Source organism: Anomaloglossus baeobatrachus, chromosome 11 (assembly GCF_048569485.1).
Source record: "Anomaloglossus baeobatrachus isolate aAnoBae1 chromosome 11, aAnoBae1.hap1, whole genome shotgun sequence".
Lineage (NCBI taxonomy): Eukaryota > Metazoa > Chordata > Amphibia > Anura > Aromobatidae > Anomaloglossus > Anomaloglossus baeobatrachus.
The window spans coordinates 11,781,316-11,805,107 of record NC_134363.1 but is presented as its reverse complement, the minus strand read 5'-3'; the positions used below and the strand labels follow the sequence as shown (position 1 = coordinate 11,805,107).

Below are 23,792 nucleotides of genomic sequence, written 5' to 3'. Positions count from 1 at the left end.
CAGGATATGGGTGGACACGCTGTATAGAGGTGCGGTGTATACAGGAGACGGGCGGACGCGCTGTGTATAGGTGCGGTGTATACAGGAGACGGGCGGACGCGCTGTGTATAGGTGCGGTGTATACAGGAGACGGGCGGACGCGCTGTGTATAGGTGCGGTGTATACAGGAGACGGGCGGACGCGCTGTGTGTAGGTGCGGTGTATACAGGAGACGGGCGGACGCGCTGTGTGTAGGTGCGGTGTATACAGGAGACGGGCGGACGCGCTGTGTATAGGTGCGGTGTATACAGGAGACGGGCGGACGCGCTGTGTATAGGTGCGGTGTATACAGGAGACGGGCGGACGCGCTGTGTATAGGTGCGGTGTATATACAGGCACCAGCGCTGTCAGTGGATGTGTCTGCAGCAGGTTAGTGACAGGAGCAGTTGTCTTAGATCTCGTCTCTTCTTCCCCTATTATCAGTAATGGCTCGGCTGACAGGAGGATGACAGCACAACAGTGGCAGCTGCCGCCCACCAGATCCTGATTGCTGCAGGCTTTGTAGATTAACCCCTTCACTGGCAGAGAGAACATCCGAGCCTGACACTTCTCAGTTATGGGAAAAAAAACACATTCCAGGTGTGATACAAGAAACTGGAACCAAACTGGGGCTGCTGTGTACAAGCTTATATATATATATATATATATAGGTACCAATATTCCCTACAACCAGCTCTACCCTCCATCCACTGCAGCGCTGCACGACCAGCTCTACCCTCCATCCCCTGCAGCGCTGCACGACCAGCTCTACCCTCCATCCCCTGCAGCGCTGCACGACCAGCTCTACCCTCCATCCCCTGCAGCGCTGCACGACCAGCTCTACCCTCCATCCCCTGCAGCGCTGCACGACCAGCTCTACCCTCCATCCCCTGCAGCGCTGCACGACCAGCTCTACCCTCCATCCCCTGCAGCGCTGCATGACCAGCTCTACCCTCCATCCCCTGCAGCGCTGCACGACCAGCTCTACCCTCCATCCCCTGCAGCGCTGCACGACCAGCTCTACCCTCCATCCACTGCAGCGCTTCACGACCAGCTCTACCCTCCATCCACTGCAGCGCTGCACGACCAGCTCTACCCTCCATCCACTGCTGCTCTGCACGACCAGCTCTACCCTCCATCCACTGCAACACTGCACGACCAGCTCTACCCTCCATCCCCTGCTGCTCTGCACGACCAGCTCTACCCTCCATCCACTGCAGCGCTGCACGACCAGCTCTACCCTCCATCCACTGCTGCTCTGCACGACCAGCTCTACCCTCCATCCACTGCTGCTCTGCACGACCAGCTCTACCCTCCATCCACTGCAACGCTGCACGACCAGCTCTACCCTCCATCCCCTGCTGCTCTGCACGACCAGCTCTACCCTCCATCCACTGCAGCGCTGCACGACCAGCTCTACCCTCCATCCACTGCAGCGCTGCACGACCAGCTCTACCCTTCATCCCCTGCTGCTCTGCACGACCAGCTCTACCCTCCATCCCCTGCTGCTCTGCACGACCAGCTCTACCCTTCATCCCCTGCTGCTCTGCACGACCAGCTCTACCCTTCATCCCCTGCTGCTCTGTACGACCAGCTCTACCCTCCATCCCCTGCTGCTCTGCACGACCAGCTCTACCCTCCATCCCCTGCTGCTCTGCACGACCAGCTCTACCCTCCATCCCCTGCTGCTCTGCACGACCAGCTCTACCCTCCATCCCCTGCAGCGCTGCACGACCAGCTCTACCCTCCATCCCCTGCAGCGCTGCATGACCAGCTCTACCCTCCATCCCCTGCAGCGCTGCACGACCAGCTCTACCCTCCATCCCCTGCAGCGCTGCACGACCAGCTCTACCCTCCATCCACTGCAGCGCTTCACGACCAGCTCTACCCTCCATCCACTGCAGCGCTGCACGACCAGCTCTACCCTCCATCCACTGCTGCTCTGCACGACCAGCTCTACCCTCCATCCACTGCAACACTGCACGACCAGCTCTACCCTCCATCCCCTGCTGCTCTGCACGACCAGCTCTACCCTCCATCCACTGCAGCGCTGCACGACCAGCTCTACCCTCCATCCACTGCTGCTCTGCACGACCAGCTCTACCCTCCATCCACTGCTGCTCTGCACGACCAGCTCTACCCTCCATCCACTGCAACGCTGCACGACCAGCTCTACCCTCCATCCCCTGCTGCTCTGCACGACCAGCTCTACCCTCCATCCACTGCAGCGCTGCACGACCAGCTCTACCCTCCATCCACTGCAGCGCTGCACGACCAGCTCTACCCTTCATCCCCTGCTGCTCTGCACGACCAGCTCTACCCTCCATCCCCTGCTGCTCTGCACGACCAGCTCTACCCTTCATCCCCTGCTGCTCTGCACGACCAGCTCTACCCTTCATCCCCTGCTGCTCTGTACGACCAGCTCTACCCTCCATCCCCTGCTGCTCTGCACGACCAGCTCTACCCTCCATCCCCTGCTGCTCTGCACGACCAGCTCTACCCTCCATCCCCTGCTGCTCTGCACGACCAGCTCTACCCTCCATCCCCTGCAGCGCTGCACGACCAGCTCTACCCTCCATCCCCTGCAGCGCTGCATGACCAGCTCTACCCTCCATCCCCTGCAGCGCTGCACAACCAGCTCTACCCTCCATCCCCTGCAGCGCTGCACGACCAGCTCTACCCTCCATCCCCTGCAGCGCTGCACGACCAGCTCTACCCTCCATCCCCTGCAGCGCTGCACGACCAGCTCTACCTTCCATCCCCTGCAGCGCTGCACGACCAGCTCTACCCTCCATCCCCTGCAGCGCTGCATGACCAGCTCTACCCTTCCCTACAGTATCCTCACCCATCCCCTGTAGACTGAGCCCTTGGGGTCAGGGTCCTCTGTCCTCCTGTAACTCTCTGTGCCTTGTATTGTTCATTATTGTACTTGATTTATGTATACCCATTTTCACATGTAAAGTGCCATGGAATAAATGGCATTATAACAATAAATAATAATATAGCCCCTAAAACAGCAATATCCAGGCCCCTGGAACTGCTGCTGCAGTTTACAGAGAGACCACCAGGTGGCAGCATTATCCTTACAGGGTGAAAGCTGGAGGACAAGTCACATGTGATGAGACAAGATGTACAGGTGACCGAGGGAAATGCTCCATTATCAGTCACTTTACATTTACTTAATTTATAAAATGTAAAGTGACTGATAAAAGAACAGTGTAAATTCCTTTGGTATTCAGGGACCTCCCGTCTCCTCCGTCCTCAGTATTCAGTGACCTCCCGTCTCCTCCGTCCTCAGTATTCAGTGATCGCTCGTCTCCTCCGTCTTCAGTATTCAGTGACCGCCCGTCTCCTCCGTCCTCAGTATTCAGTGACCGCCCGTCTCCTCCGTCCTCAGTGTTCAATGATCGCCCGTCTCCTCCGTCCTCAGTATTCGGTGACCGCCCGTCTCCTCCATCCTCAGTATTCGGTGATCGCCCGTCTCCTCCATCCTCAGTATTCGGTGATCGCCCGTCTCCTCCGTCCTCAGTATTCAGTGACCGCCCGTCTCCTCCGTCCTCAGTATTCAGTGATCGCCCGTCTCCTCCGTCCTCAGTATTCAGTGATCGCCCGTCTCCTCCGTCCTCAGTATTCAGTGACCGCCCGTCTCCTCCGTCCTCAGTATTCAGTGACCGCCCATCTCCTCCATCCTCAGTATTCAGTGACCGCCCGTCTCCTCCGTCCTCAGTATTCAGTGACCGCCAGTCTCCTCCATCCTCAGTATTCAGTGACCGCCCGTCTCCTCCATCCTCAGTATTCAGTGATCGCCCGTCTCCTCCATCCTCAGTATTCAGTGATCGCCCGTCTCCTCCATCCTCAGTATTCAGTGACCGCCCGTCTCCTCCATCCTCAGTATTCAGTGACCGCCCGTCTCCTCCGTCCTCAGTGTTCAATGATCGCCCGTCTCCTCCATCCTCAGTATTCAGTGACCGCCCGTCTCCTCCATCCTCAGTATTCAGTGACCGCCCGTCTCCTCCATCCTCAGTATTCAGTGACCGCCCGTCTCCTCTATCCACAGTATTCAGTGACCGCCCGTCTCCTCCATCCTCAGTATTCAGTGACCACCTGCCACCTCCATCACTTTCTTTCATCCCTTGTACACAGGTTATGTAGGTGCTCGGCATGAGATTGTTCCAAACATCTTGGAGACCTGACCCCCGATCTTCTCTTGTACTTTACCTTCTGTCTTTTGATCGCAGACAGACGGGAGATCAGGACTCTGTGGGATCATCACTTCAAGGACTCCTCCTTCTTAGGCCTCTATCAAACGACTGTTTCCAGTACGTGTGATGTCCGTTTTCACACATACCGGAAACACGTAGAACCATTAACATCAATGGGCCTGCGCACATGTGCGTGTCTTCACACAGATGTCCGTGTGCTGCACAGGGTAACTTGTCCGTTTTTCTCCGGCAGCTCGAATGTAACATGGACCACACACTGATGTGATCCATGTGGCAGGTACCGGAGAAAACACATGCCTTTGAAACAAAATGAATTTCTATACTCACCCATCTCCAGCGCTGCTGTCACTTGCTTCCGGGCCTGCTCATTATACTTATCCATATTCATTGTGCTGCCCGGAAGCGGCAGGGACAGGTGAGTATGAAGTTTCTGCTCTCCGTGTGCCATCATCATGGCCATACACGCCTTCAACACGTTAGTGTTTTGCACGAATGTGTGAAGGAAGCCTTCGTGACATTGCCTGGACTGGCAGTGAATGGGAATATCCAGTGGGGTGTTCCCTATATACGGAGGGTCTTGTGGGGTGTTCCCTATATACGGAGGGTCTTGTGGGGTGTTCCCTGTACACGGAGGGTCTTGTGGGGTGTTCCCTGTACACGGAGGGTCTTGTGGGGTGTTCCCTGTACACGGAGGGTCTTGTGGGATGTTCCCTGTATACGGAGGGTCTTGTGGGGTGTTCCCTGTATACGGAGGGTCTTGTGGGATGTTCCCTGTATACGGAGGGTCTTGTGGGGTGTTCCCTGTACACGGAGGGTCTTGTGGGATGTTCCCTGTATACGGAGGGTCTTGTGGGGTGTTCCCTGTATACGGAGGGTCTTGTGGGATGTTCCCTGTATACGGAGGGTCTTGTGGGGTGTTCCCGGTATACGGAGGGTCTTGTGGGGTGTTCCCGGTATACAGAGGGTCTTGTGGAGTGTTCCCTGTATACGGAGGGTCCTTTGGGGTGTTCCCGGTATACGGAGGGTCTTGTGGGGTGTTCCCGGTATACGGAGGGTCTTGTGGAGTGTTCCCGGTATACGGAGGGTCTTGTGGGGTGTTCCCGGTATACGGAGGGTCTTGTGGGGTGTTCCCGGTGTACGGAGGGTCTTGTGGGGTGTTCCCTGTATACGGAGGGTCTTGTTGGGTGCTCCCTGTATACGGAGGGTCTTGTGGGGTGTTCCCGGTATACAGAGGGTCTTGTGGAGTGTTCCCTGTATACGGAGGGTCCTTTGGGGTGTTCCCGGTATACGGAGGGTCTTGTGGGGTGTTCCCGGTATACGGAGGGTCTTGTGGAGTGTTCCCGGTATACGGAGGGTCTTGTGGGGTGTTCCCGGTATACGGAGGGTCTTGTGGGGTGTTCCCGGTATACGGAGGGTCTTGTGGGGTGTTCCCTGTATACGGAGGGTCTTGTGGGGTGTTCCCTGTATACGGAGGGTCTTGTGGGGTGCTCCCTGTATACGGAGGGTCTTGTGGGGTGTTCCCTGTATACGGAGGGTGTTGTGAGGTGTTCCCTGTATACGGAGGGTCTTGTGGGGTGTTCCCTGTATACGGAGGGTCTTGTGGGATGTTCCCGGTATACGGAGGGTCTTGTGGGATGTTCCCGGTATACGGAGGGTCTTGTGGGGTGTTCCCTGTATACGGAGGGTCTTGTTGGGTGCTCCCTGTATACGGAGGGTCTTGTGGGATGTCTCCTGTATACGGAGGGTCCTGTGGGGTGTTCCCTGTATACGGAGGGTCCTGTGGGGTGTTCCCTGTATACGGAGGGTCTTGTGGGGTGTTCCCTGTATACGGAGGGTCTTGTGGGGTGTTCCCTGTATACGGAGGGTCTTGTGGGGTGTTCCCTGTATACGGAGGGTCTTGTGGGGTGTACCCTGTATACGGAGGGTCCTGTGGGGTGTTCCCTGTATACGGAGGGTCCTGTGGGGTGTTCCCTGTATACGGAGGGTCTTGTGGGGTGTTCCCTGTATACGGAGGGTCTTGTGGGGGTGTTTCCTGTATACGGAGGGTCTTGTTGGGTGTTCCCAGTATACGGCAGGTGTTGTGGGGTGTACCCTGTATACGGAGGGTCCTGTGGGGTGTTTCCTGTATACGGAGGGTCCTGTGGGGTGTTCCCTGTATACGGAGGGTCTTGTGGGATGTTCCCTGTATACGGAGGGTCCTGTGGGATGTTCCCTGTATACGGAGGGTCTTGTGGGGTGTTTCCTGTATACGGAGGGTCTTGTGGGGTGTTCCCTGTATACGGCAGGTGTTGTGGGGTGTACCCTGTATACGGAGGGTCTTGTGGGGTGTTTCCTGTATACGGAGGGTCTTGTGGGGTGTTTCCTGTATACGGCAGGTGTTGTGGGGTGTTCCCAGTATACGGCAGGTGTTGTGGGGTGTTACCGGTATATGGAGGGTCTTGTGGGGTGTTCCCTGTATACGGAGGGTCTTGTGGGGTGTTCCCGGTATACGGAGGGTCTTGTGGGGTGTTTCCTGTATACGGCAGGTGTTGTGGGGTGCTCCCTGTATACGGAGGGTCTTGTGGGGTGTTCCCTGTATACGGAGGGTCTTGTGGGATGTTCCCGGTATACGGAGGGTCTTGTGGGATGTTCCCGGTATACGGAGGGTCTTGTGGGGTGTTCCCTGTATACGGAGGGTCTTGTTGGGTGCTCCCTGTATACGGAGGGTCTTGTGGGATGTTCCCTGTATACGGAGGGTGTTGTGGGGTGTTCCCTGTATACGGAGGGTCTTGTGGGGTGTTCCCTGTATACGGAGGGTCTTGTGGGGTGTACCCTGTATACGGAGGGTCCTGTGGGGTGTTCCCTGTATACGGAGGGTCCTGTGGGGTGTTCCCTGTATACGGAGGGTCCTGTGGGGTGTTCCCTGTATACGGAGGGTCTTGTGGGGTGTTCCCTGTATACGGAGGGTCTTGTGGGGTGTTCCCTGTATACGGCAGGTGTTGTGGGGTGTACCCTGTATACGGAGGGTCTTGTGGGGGTGTTTCCTGTATACGGAGGGTCTTGTTGGGTGTTCCCAGTATACGGCAGGTGTTGTGGGGTGTACCCTGTATACGGAGGGTCCTGTGGGGTGTTTCCTGTATACGGAGGGTCCTGTGGGGTGTTTCCTGTATACGGAGGGTCTTGTGGGGTGTTTCCTGTATACGGAGGGTCTTGTGGGGTGTTCCCTGTATACGGAGGGTCTTGTGGGGTGCTCCCTGTATACGGAGGGTCTTGTGGGGTGTTCCCTGTATACGGAGGGTGTTGTGAGGTGTTCCCTGTATACGGAGGGTCTTGTGGGGTGTTCCCTGTATACGGAGGGTCTTGTGGGATGTTCCCGGTATACGGAGGGTCTTGTGGGATGTTCCCGGTATACGGAGGGTCTTGTGGGGTGTTCCCTGTATACGGAGGGTCTTGTTGGGTGCTCCCTGTATACGGAGGGTCTTGTGGGATGTTCCCTGTATACGGAGGGTGTTGTGGGGTGTTCCCTGTATACGGAGGGTCCTGTGGGGTGTTCCCTGTATACGGAGGGTCCTGTGGGGTGTTCCCTGTATACGGAGGGTCTTGTGGGGTGTTCCCTGTATACGGAGGGTCTTGTGGGGTGTTCCCTGTATACGGAGGGTCTTGTGGGGTGTACCCTGTATACGGAGGGTCCTGTGGGGTGTTCCCTGTATACGGAGGGTCCTGTGGGGTGTTCCCTGTATACGGAGGGTCTTGTGGGGTGTTCCCTGTATACGGAGGGTCTTGTGGGGGTGTTTCCTGTATACGGAGGGTCTTGTTGGGTGTTCCCAGTATACGACAGGTGTTGTGGGGTGTACCCTGTATACGGAGGGTCCTGTGGGGTGTTTCCTGTATACGGAGGGTCCTGTGGGGTGTTCCCTGTATACGGAGGGTCTTGTGGGATGTTCCCTGTATACGGAGGGTCCTGTGGGATGTTCCCTGTATACGGAGGGTCTTGTGGGGTGTTTCCTGTATACGGAGGGTCTTGTGGGGTGTTCCCTGTATACGGCAGGTGTTGTGGGGTGTACCCTGTATACGGAGGGTCTTGTGGGGTGTTTCCTGTATACGGAGGGTCTTGTGGGGTGTTTCCTGTATACGGCAGGTGTTGTGGGGTGTTCCCAGTATACGGCAGGTGTTGTGGGGTGTTACCGGTATATGGAGGGTCTTGTGGGGTGTTCCCTGTATACGGAGGGTCTTGTGGGGTGTTCCCGGTATACGGAGGGTCTTGTGGGGTGTTTCCTGTATACGGCAGGTGTTGTGGGGTGCTCCCTGTATACGGAGGGTCTTGTGGGGTGTTCCCTGTATACGGAGGGTCTTGTGGGATGTTCCCGGTATACGGAGGGTCTTGTGGGATGTTCCCGGTATACGGAGGGTCTTGTGGGGTGTTCCCTGTATACGGAGGGTCTTGTTGGGTGCTCCCTGTATACGGAGGGTCTTGTGGGATGTTCCCTGTATACGGAGGGTGTTGTGGGGTGTTCCCTGTATACGGAGGGTCCTGTGGGGTGTTCCCTGTATACGGAGGGTCTTGTGGGGTGTTCCCTGTATACGGAGGGTCTTGTGGGGTGTTCCCTGTATACGGAGGGTCTTGTGGGGTGTTCCCTGTATACGGAGGGTCTTGTGGGGTGTTCCCTGTATACGGAGGGTCTTGTGGGGTGTACCCTGTATACGGAGGGTCCTGTGGGGTGTTCCCTGTATACGGAGGGTCCTGTGGGGTGTTCCCTGTATACGGAGGGTCCTGTGGGGTGTTCCCTGTATACGGAGGGTCTTGTGGGGTGTTCCCTGTATACGGAGGGTCTTGTGGGGTGTTCCCTGTATACGGCAGGTGTTGTGGGGTGTACCCTGTATACGGAGGGTCTTGTGGGGGTGTTTCCTGTATACGGAGGGTCTTGTTGGGTGTTCCCAGTATACGGCAGGTGTTGTGGGGTGTACCCTGTATACGGAGGGTCCTGTGGGGTGTTTCCTGTATACGGAGGGTCCTGTGGGGTGTTTCCTGTATACGGAGGGTCCTGTGGGGTGTTTCCTGTATACGGAGGGTCTTGTGGGGTGTTTCCTGTATACGGAGGGTCTTGTGGGGTGTTCCCTGTATACGGCAGGTGTTGTGGGGTGTTCCCAGTATAGGGCAGGTGTTGTGGGGTGTTACCGGTATATGGAGGGTCTTGTGGGGTGTTCCCTGTATACGGAGGGTCTTGTGGGGTGTTCCCGGTATACGGAGGGTCTTGTGGGGTGTTTCCTGTATACGGCAGGTGTTGTGGGGTGTTCCCAGTATACGGCAGGTGTTGTGGGGTGTTCCCAGTATACGGCAGGTGTTGTGGGGTGTTACCGGTATATGGAGGGTCTTGTGGGGTGTTCCCTGTATACGGAGGGTCTTGTGGGGTGTTCCCTGTATACGGAGGGTCTTGTGGGGTGTTCCCGGTATACGGAGGGTCTTGTGGGGTGTTTCCTGTATACGGCAGGTGTTGTGGGGTGCTCCCTGTATACGGAGGGTCTTGTGGGGTGTTCCCTGTATACGGAGGGTCTTGTGGGATGTTCCCGGTATACGGAGGGTCTTGTGGGGTGTTCCCGGTATACGGAGGGTCTTGTGGGGTGTTCCCTGTATACGGAGGGTCTTGTTGGGTGCTCCCTGTATACGGAGGGTCTTGTGGGATGTTCCCTGTATACGGAGGGTGTTGTGGGGTGTTCCCTGTATACGGAGGGTCCTGTGGGGTGTTCCCTGTATACGGAGGGTCTTGTGGGGTGTTCCCTGTATACGGAGGGTCTTGTGGGGTGTTCCCTGTATACGGAGGGTCTTGTGGGGTGTTCCCTGTATACGGAGGGTCTTGTGGGGTGTTCCCTGTATACGGAGGGTCTTGTGGGGTGTACCCTGTATACGGAGGGTCCTGTGGGGTGTTCCCTGTATACGGAGGGTCCTGTGGGGTGTTCCCTGTATACGGAGGGTCCTGTGGGGTGTTCCCTGTATACGGAGGGTCTTGTGGGGTGTTCCCTGTATACGGAGGGTCTTGTGGGGTGTTCCCTGTATACGGCAGGTGTTGTGGGGTGTACCCTGTATACGGAGGGTCTTGTGGGGGTGTTTCCTGTATACGGAGGGTCTTGTTGGGTGTTCCCAGTATACGGCAGGTGTTGTGGGGTGTACCCTGTATACGGAGGGTCCTGTGGGGTGTTTCCTGTATACGGAGGGTCCTGTGGGGTGTTTCCTGTATACGGAGGGTCTTGTGGGGTGTTTCCTGTATACGGAGGGTCTTGTGGGGTGTTCCCTGTATACGGCAGGTGTTGTGGGGTGTTCCCAGTATACGGCAGGTGTTGTGGGGTGTTACCGGTATATGGAGGGTCTTGTGGGGTGTTCCCTGTATACGGAGGGTCTTGTGGGGTGTTCCCGGTATACGGAGGGTCTTGTGGGGTGTTTCCTGTATACGGCAGGTGTTGTGGGGTGTTCCCAGTATACGGCAGGTGTTGTGGGGTGTTCCCGGTATACGGCAGGTGTTGTGGGGTGTTACCGGTATATGGAGGGTCTTGTGGGGTGTTCCCTGTATACGGAGGGTCTTGTGGGGTGTTCCCGGTATACGGAGGGTCTTGTGGGGTGTTTCCTGTATACGGCAGGTGTTGTGGGGTGTTCCCAGTATACGGCAGGTGTTGTGGGGTGTTACCGGTATACGGAGGATCTGCATTGACTATTTCTTGTACCAATCTCCCCGGTAATCTCACCAGGAAAGTGAGTGCACCCTCCTGTCCCCTTCACCCAGCTCATGCTGTCCGTACAGGGACAGAACACAGATGGCCATACGCTGCTTCACCACGGACCGTACAAAACGTTGCTGGTTTGCCCGGTCGTGTAGGCCTCAAGCCTTTCTGAGACAACAGGACGTGACGTCAGTGTGCGCCGCTGCAGAACGTGACCTATAGCACCGCCCTATTAGAACGTCACCGCCGCGCCGGAAGTGGGAGGAGTCAGTTCTCGGCGGTGACACAGGGAAACAGAAGAATGGAGGAGATCGGAGTGATCATAGAGAAGAGCGGCAGCCAGGTACCGGCCCGGGGGGCGGGGCGTAACGGGCCCGGGGATTACCCGGCATCCTCCGCTCCTGGGGGATTATATGAGGGCAGGGCTGCGGTGTCTGCTGTTCACTGTCTGCGGCCCCGCCGGAAGCAGCTGTGTATACAGCCCCCCAAACCAGTGTGCGGTGCCCCCCAAACCAGTGTGCGGTGCCCCCATGTATAGGAGGAAGGTGTGGAGCCCCCCAAACCAGTGTGCGGTGCCCCCATGTATAGGAGGAAGGTGGGGAGCCCCCCAAACCAGTGTGCGGTGCCCCCATGTATAGAAGGAAGGTGGGGAGCCCCCCCAAACCAGTGTGTGGTGCCCCCATCTATAGGTGGAAGGTGTGGAGCCCCCCAAACCAGTGTGCGGTGCCGACATGTATGGGAGGAAGATATGGAGCCCCCCCCCCCCAAACCAGTGTGCGATGCCCATCTGTATAGGAGGAAGGTGTGGAGCCCCCCAAACCAGTGTGCGGTGCCCCCATGTATAGAAGGAAGGTGTGGAGCCCCCCAAACCAGTGTGCGGTGCCCCCATGTATAGAAGGAAGGTGTGGAGCCCCCCAAACCAGTGTGCGGTGCCCCCATGTATAGGAGGAAGGTGTGGAGCCCCCCAAACCAGTGTGCGGTGCCCCCATGTATAGGAGGAAGGTGTGGAGCCCCCCAAACCAGTGTGCGGTGCCCCCATGTATAGGAGGAAGGTGTGGAGCCCCCCAAACCAGTGTGCGCTGCCCCCATGTATAGGAGGAAGGTGTGGAGCCCCCCAAACCAGTGTGCGGTGCCCCCATGTATAGGAGGAAGGTATGGAGCCCCCCAAACCAGTGTGCGGTGCCCCCATGTATAGGAGGAAGGTGTGGAGCCCCCCAAACCAGTGTGCAGTGCCCCCATGTATAGGAGGAAGGTATGGAGCCCCCCAAACCAGTGTGCGGTGCCCCCATGTATAGGAGGAAGGTGTGGAGCCCCCCAAACCAGTGTGCGGTGCCCCCATGTATAGGAGGAAGGTGTGGAGCCTTAATGTATGGGATCCCCTAAATAAATTGGGTATGTGCCCCCCAAATCATCTGAATGTATGTCACCTCAAATTATGCACATGTCTCCCTAAACAATCTGCATGGACCCCCCAAAATCAGTTGAAGGTTTAGTGCCCACCCTTAATTATGACCGCTCGGTGCCCCCCCATCCTGCTCCACACACTATCAGCTGAGTGCGCCTCCCCCTACCCACTGAGCGCCCAGAGCTTTGTACTTGTAAGGCAGTGTTCACACAGAGCGTTGTTTCTGCCCCCCAGGATGAAGCCCCCTCTCTGGTGTCCTCGCGGCCCGTCACCGCCCTCTCGTTTCTGGGTCCGGAGCCGGAAGATCTAGAGGATCTGTACAGCCGCTATAAGGTGAGCGCGGAGGGTTATTTCCTTTAGTCGCTCCCCCCTCCCCTTTAATCTCCGGTGCTGCTGACATCCCATCGTTTTACCCCCCCAGAAACTGCAGCAGGAGTTGGAATTTCTGGAAGTTCAGGAAGAATATATCAAAGACGAGCAGAAGAACCTGAAGAAGGAGTTCCTGCACGCCCAGGAGGAGGTGAAGCGCATCCAGAGCATCCCGCTGGTCATCGGGCAGTTCCTGGAGGCCGTGGATCAGAACACGGCCATCGTCGGGTCCACCACTGGTACGGGGCGGCGGATGGGTGCTCTGCGGGGGAGGGGGGCCGCTGCTGTAGAAATAGAACAGTAAGATTATATAGCCTTGATACAATTGTAGCAGAGTGGGGAAGGGGCGTCACATCCATTGGGTGAAGAGGTGCACGATGCCTGCAGATATCCCAAACATGGCGCCCCCTAGCCTCGCTCTCCAATCCATGCGGATGTGAGCGGAGCAGGACGATCCCTGTAAGTGGGGCATTTGTTACAGTGTGTCAGTCTAAAGGCCCCGTCACACAGAGATAAATCTTTGGCAGATCTGTGGTTGCAGTGAAATCATGGACATATTGTTCCATTTGTACACAGCCACAAACCTGCCACTGATTGTCCACAATTTCACTGCAACCACAGATCTGCCGCAGATTTACCTCTGTGTGTGACAGGGCCTTAAGGGGTGCTTCACACACAGCGAGCTCGCTGCCGAGATCGCTGCTACGGCACGGTTTTGGTGACGCAGCAGTGACCTCATTAGCGATCTCGCTGTGTGTGACACTGAGCAGCGATCTGGCCCCTGCTGCGAGATCGCTGCTCGTTACACACAGCCCTGGTTCGTTTTCTTCAAAGCCGCTCTCCCACTGTGACACACAGATCGCTGTGTGTGACAGCAAGAGAGCGACAAATGAAGCGAGCAGGGAGCAGGAGCCGGCGTCTGACAGCTGCGATAAGCTGTAACCAAGATAACCATCGGGTAACCAAGGTGGTTACCCGATATTTACCTTAGTTACCAGCCTCCGCAGCTCACGCTGCCTGTGCTGCCGGCTCCGGCTCTCTGCACATGTAGCTGCTGTACACATCGGGTTAATTAACCCGATGTGTACTGTAGCTAGGAGAGCAAGGAGCCAGCGCTAAGCAGTGTGCGCTGCTCCGGCTCCCTGCACATGTAGCTGCATTACACATCGGGTTAATTAACCCGATGTGTACTGTAGCTAGGAGAGCAAGGAGCCAGCGCTCAGTGTGCGCGGCTCCCTGCTCCCTGCACACACAGCTAAGCGGTGTGCGCTGGTAACTAATGTAAACATCGGGTAACCATACCCGATGTTTACCTTAGTTACCAGTCTCCGCAGCTTCCAGACGGCGGCTCCGTGCAAGCGCAGCGTCGCTTGCACGTCGCTGCTGGCTGGGGGCTGTTCACTGGTCGCTGGTGAGATCTGCCTGTTTGACAGCTCACCAGCGATCATGTAGCGATGCAGCAGCGATCCTGACCAGGTCAGATCGCTGGTCGGATCGCTGCTGCATCGCTAAGTGTGAAGGTACCCTAAGGCTATGTTCACATTTCCATATTTTTGTATCAGTCACAATTTGCCGCTCTGAGATACAACGTAATCCGTTTGGATTCTCTCCCCCCCCCCCATCTCTCCCCCCCCCCCCTCTCTCTCCCCCCCATCTCTCTCCCCCTCCCCCCCCCCCTCTCTCTTCCCCCCCCCCCCCCCTCTCTCTTCCCCCCCCCCCCCCCCTCTCTCTCTGAGAATATTTTTTAGGGTCTTATAGATAACGGTTTTCTTTACTGTGTCCCCCCAGGATCTAACTACTACGTGCGGATCCTGAGCACCATCGACCGGGAGCTGCTGAAGCCCAACGCGTCCGTGGCCCTTCACAAGCACAGCAATGCGCTGGTGGACGTGCTGCCCCCGGAAGCTGACAGCAGCATCATGATGCTCACGTCAGGTACGGTCACTTGTCCCCACAGCGCCCCCTAGAGGCTGCCCCTAATAATTGTGACCCCTGAGGATGTCCCCTCTGCCGTCCTGCCACTCATCCTGGATGATTAACTCTTTATTGTTCTACAGATCAGAAGCCAGATGTGCTGTACTCTGATATCGGGGGCATGGACATCCAGAAGCAGGAGGTGCGGGAGGCGGTGGAGCTGCCCCTCACTCACTTTGAGCTTTATAAACAGGTGAGTGATACCACGGCCACAGGGAGGTCGTGCAGCGATCGCAGGGAACCTGATGCTCTGTTATCACATTATAGATTGGAATCGATCCTCCCCGGGGGGTCCTGATGTACGGACCCCCAGGCTGCGGGAAGACCATGCTGGCCAAAGCCGTGGCCCATCACACCACAGGTCAGTGAGGTTTGATCCCTGTATGATAAACAATTCTGGGAATTTTTAATATATTTCCCCTTTAAAAATCTTCACTGCTTGCTGGCAGTGAATGGGAATGTCCATCATGGGGGTCTGCAATTAGATTTGGTGGTCACGTGTCCATATGGTCGGCCCCTGTGCGTCCTGTTCTGGCCGAACCGACTTGTGACCACTGTAGCCACAAACTGGTTACTGATCGGCTCTCCGGGGTCGGGTTCCAACTGAAAATGAGCATCTGCCAGGACTATTTTTAACTCCTAAACGACCTGTTATGTATTGAGCAGCAAGCCCCTTCCCCTAACAGCAGCAATCAGTGATGGCTTTGATCACAACTGTTTAACCCCCTTCACGACCAAGACGTACCGGCATGTCCTAAATTATGAAGTGATTGCCGCCAGCTGCTGCGGTGACCCGGCGACGATTTCTGCGCATGTCTGCTGATTTGAACAGCAGACATGTGCGGCTATCAGGTGCTGTGGTGGATCTGTGATCCACCCATGCCTGTTAACCTTGTAAATCGCCACAGTGGGGAACTCGCCTTTTCCCGTCGCAATTGGAAGCTTTGTTGCGCGACCACGGGGAGCCAATGGTAGCATAGGGTCATGTGATGACTCCTGTCGCTATCATGACTTAGTTCCTGTTACAGCCGACAGAGCAATGGCTGTAACAGGAGAGCAGCATTTCTCCTGATCAGAGCCATGACTAACAGGAGAGCAGCATTTCTCCTGATCAGAGCTGTGCTGCTCTGATCAGGAGAAAAAAATGAAAGATCAGACTGCTGATCCTTATAGTCCTCTATGGCGGCTAGTAAAAAAAAAATCTCAAAGCTCAAATCGCCTCCCATTTGTTGCATTGAATATTAAATGTTTAAAAAAATGGATAAATATTTGGCATTGCCGCATTCAGAAATGCCAGATTTTATATAAAAGTATATAATCAATTAATCTGATTGGTATATGGCGTAGCGGCAAAAAAACTCCAAACCCAAAAATTATATATATTTTTTTTTTTTTTTTTTTTTTTTGGGACAAATGGAAATTTTTATCCCCCCCATTAGATAAAAAGTAAACCTATACATGTTTGGTGTCTACGAACTCGCACTGACCTGAGGCATCACACCAACACATCAGTTTTACCATACAGTGGACGTGGTAAATAAAATATCCCAAACATAATTGCAGTGGGTTGTGTTGTGTTTTGGTTTTTTGGTTTTTTTTTTTTGCACTTGGAATTTGTTTCCCGTTTTACAGTACACCATGGTTTCATTCAAAAAAGCAAAAAAACAAGCCCTCAAATTGACAAAAAATAAAAAAAAGTCTCTCGGAAGAAGGGGAGCAAAAAAAAAACCCCCACCAAAACCTGAAAATTGGCCATTTAGAGACCTCTCAATCTGTGCCAGTTGCTGTTCAAGCGTCCGGGTGCTCGTTGCAGAGGTGGGAGGTGCTGATGGGTTTGTCAGACAGGGCCTGGTAACGTCCCCACCTTCCTGGTGGTCCTCTAAAGTGAAGCCTATGGCAGAGGAAAGCCTCAATACATGCATCAATACTAAAGCATTGCAATCTATAACACAATCATAGGTTTATGTCCCCTAGAGAAAAAAAGTAAAACGGCCTCATCCTTGGGAGCCTATTGGCTTGGGAGTCAATTTTTGGGCTTCTGAACCCGTGTGATCACTGTGATCTAAACGCATCCGCTTTACAAATCTTCTTAGTGTGTCAGTCTGGAGTCCGCTCTGAGTGTTAGTAGATTGTTAGCTCCTGTGGTCACTTTGGTTGCCTCCTCTCCCTGACTCCCCGCTCTTCTCACAGCGGCCTTCATCCGCGTGGTGGGCTCGGAGTTCGTGCAGAAGTATCTGGGCGAGGGTCCCCGGATGGTGAGAGATGTGTTCCGGCTCGCCAAAGAGAACGCTCCCGCCATCATTTTCATTGACGAGATCGACGCCATCGCCACTAAAAGATTTGACGCACAGACCGGAGGTGAGTGTGGGGGGGAATGGCGGACGTGCGGGGTATTGGGGGGGCTGTCAGGACACCCATGGATGTTCTTATTTTCGCAGCGGACCGCGAGGTGCAGAGGATCCTCCTGGAGCTGCTCAACCAGATGGACGGGTTCGATCAGAACGTCAACGTGAAGGTAACAACGGCGACTTTCCCCGATTTTCTCACTGGTTTTCCATTTCTCACGTCTCCTTCCCGCCGTATCCCTCACAGGTCATCATGGCCACTAACAGAGCGGACACTCTGGACCCTGCGCTCCTGCGGCCCGGGCGCCTCGACCGCAAAATCGAATTCCCCCTGCCGGACCGGAGACAGAAACGTCTCATCTTCTCCACCATCACCAGCAAGATGAACCTGTCCGAGGAGGTGGACCTGGAAGACTGTATCCTTCTCAGTGGGGGATGGGAAGCCTCGAGTCATCCGGCCTGACCGGACAATATGGCCGCCATTAACACTCCTTTTGGGGGCCTATAGTAGTCAAGTGAGATTTGGGGATGAAGTCAAAGCTGAGAGATCGCCCCTCGGAGCTGGAATGGCAGCCATCCTGGTAGTCAACGGACTTAAAGGGATTGTCCATATTGGTCCACCCCTTATATCAGTACTCTCCCCCTTTTATAAAGGACACCCCCACCCATAGTCTAAAGATTAGACTTTTTATCAAAAAATGGGGCACCCCCTTTTAATTTTTAGGTTTCATACCCGCAAGACATCGGCCTCCTTAACCGAAGCTGCAGACGTCGCCCGTCCTGATAAGATCTCCGGAGCCGATATCAACTCCATCTGCCAAGAGGTAAGCGACCGACATTACACCAACGGTGTCTTAACCCCTTCCTGACAATTTTATGCTTTTGTTCCCTCCATTGTGATGGAGGGAAAAGCAGCGCTTGCGTAGAGGCGGATTAATGTTTTCTCCGCCGGTCACTGATGCGGTTTTCTGCGTTCGCAGGGCGGGATGCTCGCCGTACGGGAGAACCGTTACATCGTGCTGGCGAAGGATTTCGAGAAGGCGTACAAGACCGTGATCAAGAAGGACGAGCAGGAGCACGAGTTCTACAAGTAACCTGCGGATGTCAGCGCTGCCCGCCCGTCATATGACCGCTGCCTGATGACTGCGTGGTTTTTTTTCTTTTCTTATGGACTATGTGATGAATTAAAGCTTCGGCCGATCACCGTCAGTCTGCGCCGCACGTCTCACATTACATCTCTATAATCACCGCCTGCGTCCATCGATCTAGAGAGGAACGTCCGAGCCAGTAAGTTTAATGTTATCTGGTTGTCAGGAGAAAAAGAGTGAGGTTGTCAGAACAACATTACAGGATTTGACAGACTATTCCGGACTGGTGCATTAATTGCTGTTCATTTAGGGGTTCCATGAAGCATAATGCTGACAATATACAGTAGACAGCTCTATCCTGACTTACCCCGTACACATGAACGCTCGGCACAGCTGAGAGTATATGTGCTCAGTGTGGAGAGCAGAAAAGGTTTGGATATAGTGATGAGCGGGCACTACCATACTCGGGTGCTCAGTACTGGTAACTAGTGATGAGCGGGCACTACTATGCTCGGGTGCTCAGTACTGGTAACTAGAGATGAGCGGGCACTACCATGCTCGGGTGCTCAGTACTGGTAACTAGTGATGAGCAGGCACTACCATGCTCGGGTGCTCTGTACTGGTAACTAGTGATGAGCGGGCACTGCCATGCTCGGGTGCTCTGTACTGGTAACTAGTGATGAGCAGGCACTACCATGCTCGGGTGCTCAGTACTGGTAACTAGTGATGAGCGGGCACTACCATGCTCGGGTGCTCAGTACTGGTAACTAGTGATGAGCGGGCACTACCATGCTCGGGTGCTCAGTACTGGTAACTAGTGATGAGCGGGCACTGCCATGCTCGGGTGCCCAGTACTGGTAACTAGTGATGAGCGGGCACTGCCATGCTCGGGTGCCCAGTACTGGTAACTAGTGATGAGCGGGCACTGCCATGCTCGACTGCTCAGTACTGGTAACTAGTGATGAGCGGCCACTACCATGCTCGGGTGCTCAGTACTGGTAACTAGTGATGAGCGGCCACTACCATGCTCGGGTGCTCAGTACTGGTGACTAGTGATGAGCGGCCACTACCATGCTCGGGTGCTCAGTACTGGTGACTAGTGATGAGCGGGCACTACCATGCTCGGGTGCTCTGTACTGGTGACTAGTGATGAGCGGGCACTACCATGCTCGGGTGCTCTGTACTGGTGACTAGTGATGAGCGGGCACTACCATGCTCGGGTGCTCTGTACTGGTGACTAGTGATGAGCGGGCACTGCCATGCTCGGGTGCTCTGTACTGGTGACTAGTGATGAGCGGGCACTGCCATGCTCGGGTGCTCAGTACTGGTAACTAGTGATGAGCGGGCACTGCCATGCTCGGGTGCTCTGTACTGGTAACTAGAGATGAGCGGGCACTACCATGCTCGGGTGCTCAGTACTGGTGACTAGTGATGAGCGGGCACTACCATGCTCGGGTGCTCTGTACTGGTGACTAGTGATGAGCGGGCACTACCATGCTCGGGTGCTCAGTACTGGTGACTAGTGATGAGCGGGCACTACCATGCTCGGGTGCTCAGTACTGGTGACTAGTGATGAGCGGGCACTACCATGCTCGCGTGCTCTGTACTGGTGACTAGTGATGAGCGGGCACTACCATGCTCGGGTGCTCAGTACTGGTGACTAGTGATGAGCGGGCACTACCATGCTCGGGTGCTCTGTACTGGTGACTAGTGATGAGCGGGCACTACCATGCTCGGGTGCTCTACTGGTGACTAGTGATGAGCGGGCACTACCATGCTCGGGTGCTCAGTACTGGTAACTAGTGATGAGCGGGCACTACCATGCTCGGGTGCTCTGTACTGGTGACTAGTGATGAGCGGGCACTACCATGCTCGGGTGCTCTGTACTGGTGACTAGTGATGAGCGGGCACTACCATGCTCGGGTGCTCTACTGGTGACTAGTGATGAGCGGGCACTACCATGCTCGGGTGCTCAGTACTGGTGACTAGTGATGAGCGGGCACTACCATGCTCGGGTGCTCTGTACTGGTGACTAGTGATGAGCGGGCACTACCATGCTCGGGTGCTCTGTACTGGTGACTAGTGATGAGCGGGCACTGCCATGCTCGGGTGCTCAGTACTGGTAACTAGTGATGAGCGGGCACTGCCATGCTCGGGTGCCCAGTACTGGTAACTAGTGATGAGCGGGCACTGCCATGCTCGGGTGCCCAGTACTGGTAACTAGTGATGAGCGGGCACTGCCATGCTCGACTGCTCAGTACTGGTAACTAGTGATGAGCGGCCACTACCATGCTCGGGTGCTCAGTACTGGTAACTAGTGATGAGCGGCCACTACCATGCTCGGGTGCTCAGTACTGGTGACTAGTGATGAGCGGGCACTACCATGCTCGGGTGCTCTGTACTGGTGACTAGTGATGAGCGGGCACTACCATGCTCGGGTGCTCTACTGGTGACTAGTGATGAGCGGGCACTACCATGCTCGGGTGCTCAGTACTGGTAACTAGTGATGAGCGGGCACTACCATGCTCGGGTGCTCTGTACTGGTGACTAGTGATGAGCGGGCACTACCATGCTCGGGTGCTCTGTACTGGTGACTAGTGATGAGCGGGCACTGCCATGCTCGGGTGCTCAGTACTGGTAACTAGTGATGAGCGGGCACTGCCATGCTCGGGTGCCCAGTACTGGTAACTAGTGATGAGCGGGCACTGCCATGCTCGGGTGCCCAGTACTGGTAACTAGTGATGAGCGGGCACTGCCATGCTCGACTGCTCAGTACTGGTAACTAGTGATGAGCGGCCACTACCATGCTCGGGTGCTCAGTACTGGTAACTAGTGATGAGCGGCCACTACCATGCTCGGGTGCTCAGTACTGGTGACTAGTGATGAGCGGGCACTACCATGCTCGGGTGCTCAGTACTGGTGACTAGTGATGAGCGGGCACTACCATGCTCGGGTGCTCAGTACTGGTGACTAGTGATGAGCGGGCACTACCATGCTCGGGTGCTCAGTACTGGTGACTAGTGATGAGCGGGCACTACCATGCTCGGGTGCTCTGTACTGGTGACTAGTGATGAGCGGGCACTACCATGCTCGGGTGCTCAGTACTGGTGACTAGTGATGAGCGGGCACTACCATGCTCGGGTGCTCAGTACTGGTGACTAGTGATGAGCGGGCACTACCATGCTCGGGTGCTCTGTACTGGTGACTAGTGATGAGCGGGCACTACCATGCTCGGGTGCTCAGTACTGGTGACTAGTGATGAGCGGGCACTACCATGCTCGGGTGCTCTGTACTGGTGACTAGTGATGAGCGGGCACTACCATGCTCGGGTGCTCTACTGGTGACTAGTGATGAGCGGGCACTACCATGCTCGGGTGCTCAGTACTGGTAACTAGTGATGAGCGGGCACTACCATGCTCGGGTGCTCTGTACTGGTGACTAGTGATGAGCGGGCACTACCATGCTCGGGTGCTCTGTACTGGTGACTAGTGATGAGCGGGCACTGCCATGCTCGGGTGCTCTGTACTGGTGACTAGTGATGAGCGGGCACTGCCATGCTCGGGTGCTCTGTACTGGTGACTAGTGATGAGCGGGCACTGCCATGCTCGGGTGCTCTGTACTGGTGACTAGTGATGAGCGGGCACTGCCATGCTCGGGTGCTCAGTACTGGTAACTAGTGATGAGCGGGCACTACCATGCTCGGGTGCTCTGTACTGGTGACTAGTGATGAGCGGGCACTACCATGCTCGGGTGCTCTGTACTGGTGACTAGTGATGAGCGGGCACTACCATGCTCGGGTGCTCTGTACTGGTGACTAGTGATGAGCGGGCACTACCATGCTCGGGTGCTCTGTACTGGTGACTAGTGATGAGCGGGCACTGCCATGCTCGGGTGCTCTGTACTGGTGACTAGTGATGAGCGGGCACTGCCATGCTCGGGTGCTCAGTACTGGTGACTAGTGATGAGCGGGCACTGCCATGCTCGGGTGCTCAGTACTGGTAACTAGTGATGAGCGGGCACTGCCATGCTCGGGTGCTCTGTACTGGTAACTAGTGATGAGCGGGCACTGCCATGCTCGGGTGCTCTGTACTGGTAACTAGAGATGAGCGGGCACTGCCATGCTCGGGTGCTCAGTACTGGTAACTAGTGATGAGCGGGCACTGCCATGCTCGGGTGCTCTGTACTGGTAACTAGAGATGAGCGGGCACTACCATGCTCGGGTGCTCTGTACTGGTAACTAGTGATGAGTGGGCACTACCATGCTCAGTACTTGCCGGTCCCACCATTCCTATAGACGGGGCTGTGTGAATGCAGCAGAGATCGGGTACGCTCCTGTTGTGTTTCCCGCAGTATGAGACCATAGCGGAGGAGCGGCCCTGGCTCGGTTTATTGGGTGACTGCATATATGGGATTGGTGAGGCTGTTAATGGGGTTTGACCTGTTAAACTGGGACAACGCTGTTGTGACTTGATGATCGGGAGGGGGGGGTTGCGGTCCTTCCTGCAGGGGGCGCAGTGATGGTGGCTCTGCTTTCCCTGTGCAGCACAGCTCTGTCAGTGATTGTGGCCTTTGCTGTTCCCTCCCATATTGGGGACCGGCGCACCTGATCCAAGGTAAGTGGCTCGAGGCTCAGATGTCTGCGGATCCTTGTTACGTCCCGGCCGTCTTCTCGCTCTCTTCTGCGCGGCGTCAACACTTCACATGAAGGACACGAGGCGCGGCACGTTTTTGTTTTAGCACCTGGAGCTCTTCAGCGTGTTTTCCATCTATATCCTAAGGATCCTCTCGAGAATTGCTCTCCCTTACTGTGATAAGCAACTGCATAAATAGCAATTCCATAATACGGTCCTGCCAGAAAATGATCCCATCTGCCCCTGTGACACCGGGAGAGGACTATGGAGGGGGATGGAAAGTGTCCCCTGTTATCTGCCGTCCTTTACTCTGCCCTTGATGATGATAAATGAGTCCCCGTCCTGATAGATTACAGTATAATGTCCTCCATGCTGCAGCTTTTTAGTGATAATTCTGCCTCAGTGCTGGATTCACATCTACACTGCTCATTTGTATAATGTCCTCCATGCTGCAGCTTTTTAGTGATACTCTTACCCTGGTGCTGGATTCACATCTACACTGCTCATTTGTATAATGTCCTCCATGCTGCAGCTTTTTAGTGATAACCTTACTTTGGTGTTGGATTCACATCTACACTGCTCATTTGTATAATGTCCTCCATGCTGCAGCTTTTTAGTGATACTCTTACCCTGGTGCTGGATTCACATCTACACTGCTCATTTGTATAATGTCCTCCATGCTGCAGCTTTTTAGTGATAACCTTACTTTGGTGTTGGATTCACATCTACACTGCTCATTTGTATAATGTCCTCCATGCTGCAGCTTTTTAGTGATACTCTTACTTTGGTGTTGGATTCACATCTACACTGCTCATTTGTATAATGTCTTCCATGCTGTAGTTTTTTAATGATAATCCCACCTCAGTGCTGGATTCACAGCTGCCCTGCTCAGTATTGCTATATAATATCCTCCATAATACTACTGTCTATTGTTAATCTTAACCTGGTGCTGGATTTACAGCCGCACTGCTTAGTGCCATTGCATAATGTCCTCCGTACTACTGCAGCTTGTTACATGGAGACCGGAATCCCTCAGGTCTTTGCAGTGT

The 23,792-nt window shown here is 55.2% G+C and overlaps 1 protein-coding gene across 1 annotated transcript; it reads left to right on the top strand.

Moving 5' to 3' along the window:
- Positions 1 to 11,164: 11,164 nt before the first annotated feature.
- PSMC4 (proteasome 26S subunit, ATPase 4) lies at positions 11,165 to 18,233 on the top strand. Its single transcript, XM_075328663.1, has 11 exons — positions 11,165 to 11,274; positions 12,571 to 12,669; positions 12,758 to 12,944; positions 14,494 to 14,640; positions 14,763 to 14,872; positions 14,947 to 15,040; positions 16,870 to 17,037; positions 17,118 to 17,194; positions 17,272 to 17,440; positions 17,793 to 17,848; positions 18,005 to 18,233. The coding sequence occupies exons 1-11, from the start codon at positions 11,233 to 11,235 to the stop codon at positions 18,116 to 18,118; spliced, it is 1,263 nt and encodes a 420-aa protein (XP_075184778.1). The 5' UTR covers positions 11,165 to 11,232; the 3' UTR covers positions 18,119 to 18,233.
- The last annotated feature ends 5,559 nt before the right edge of the window (positions 18,234 to 23,792 follow it).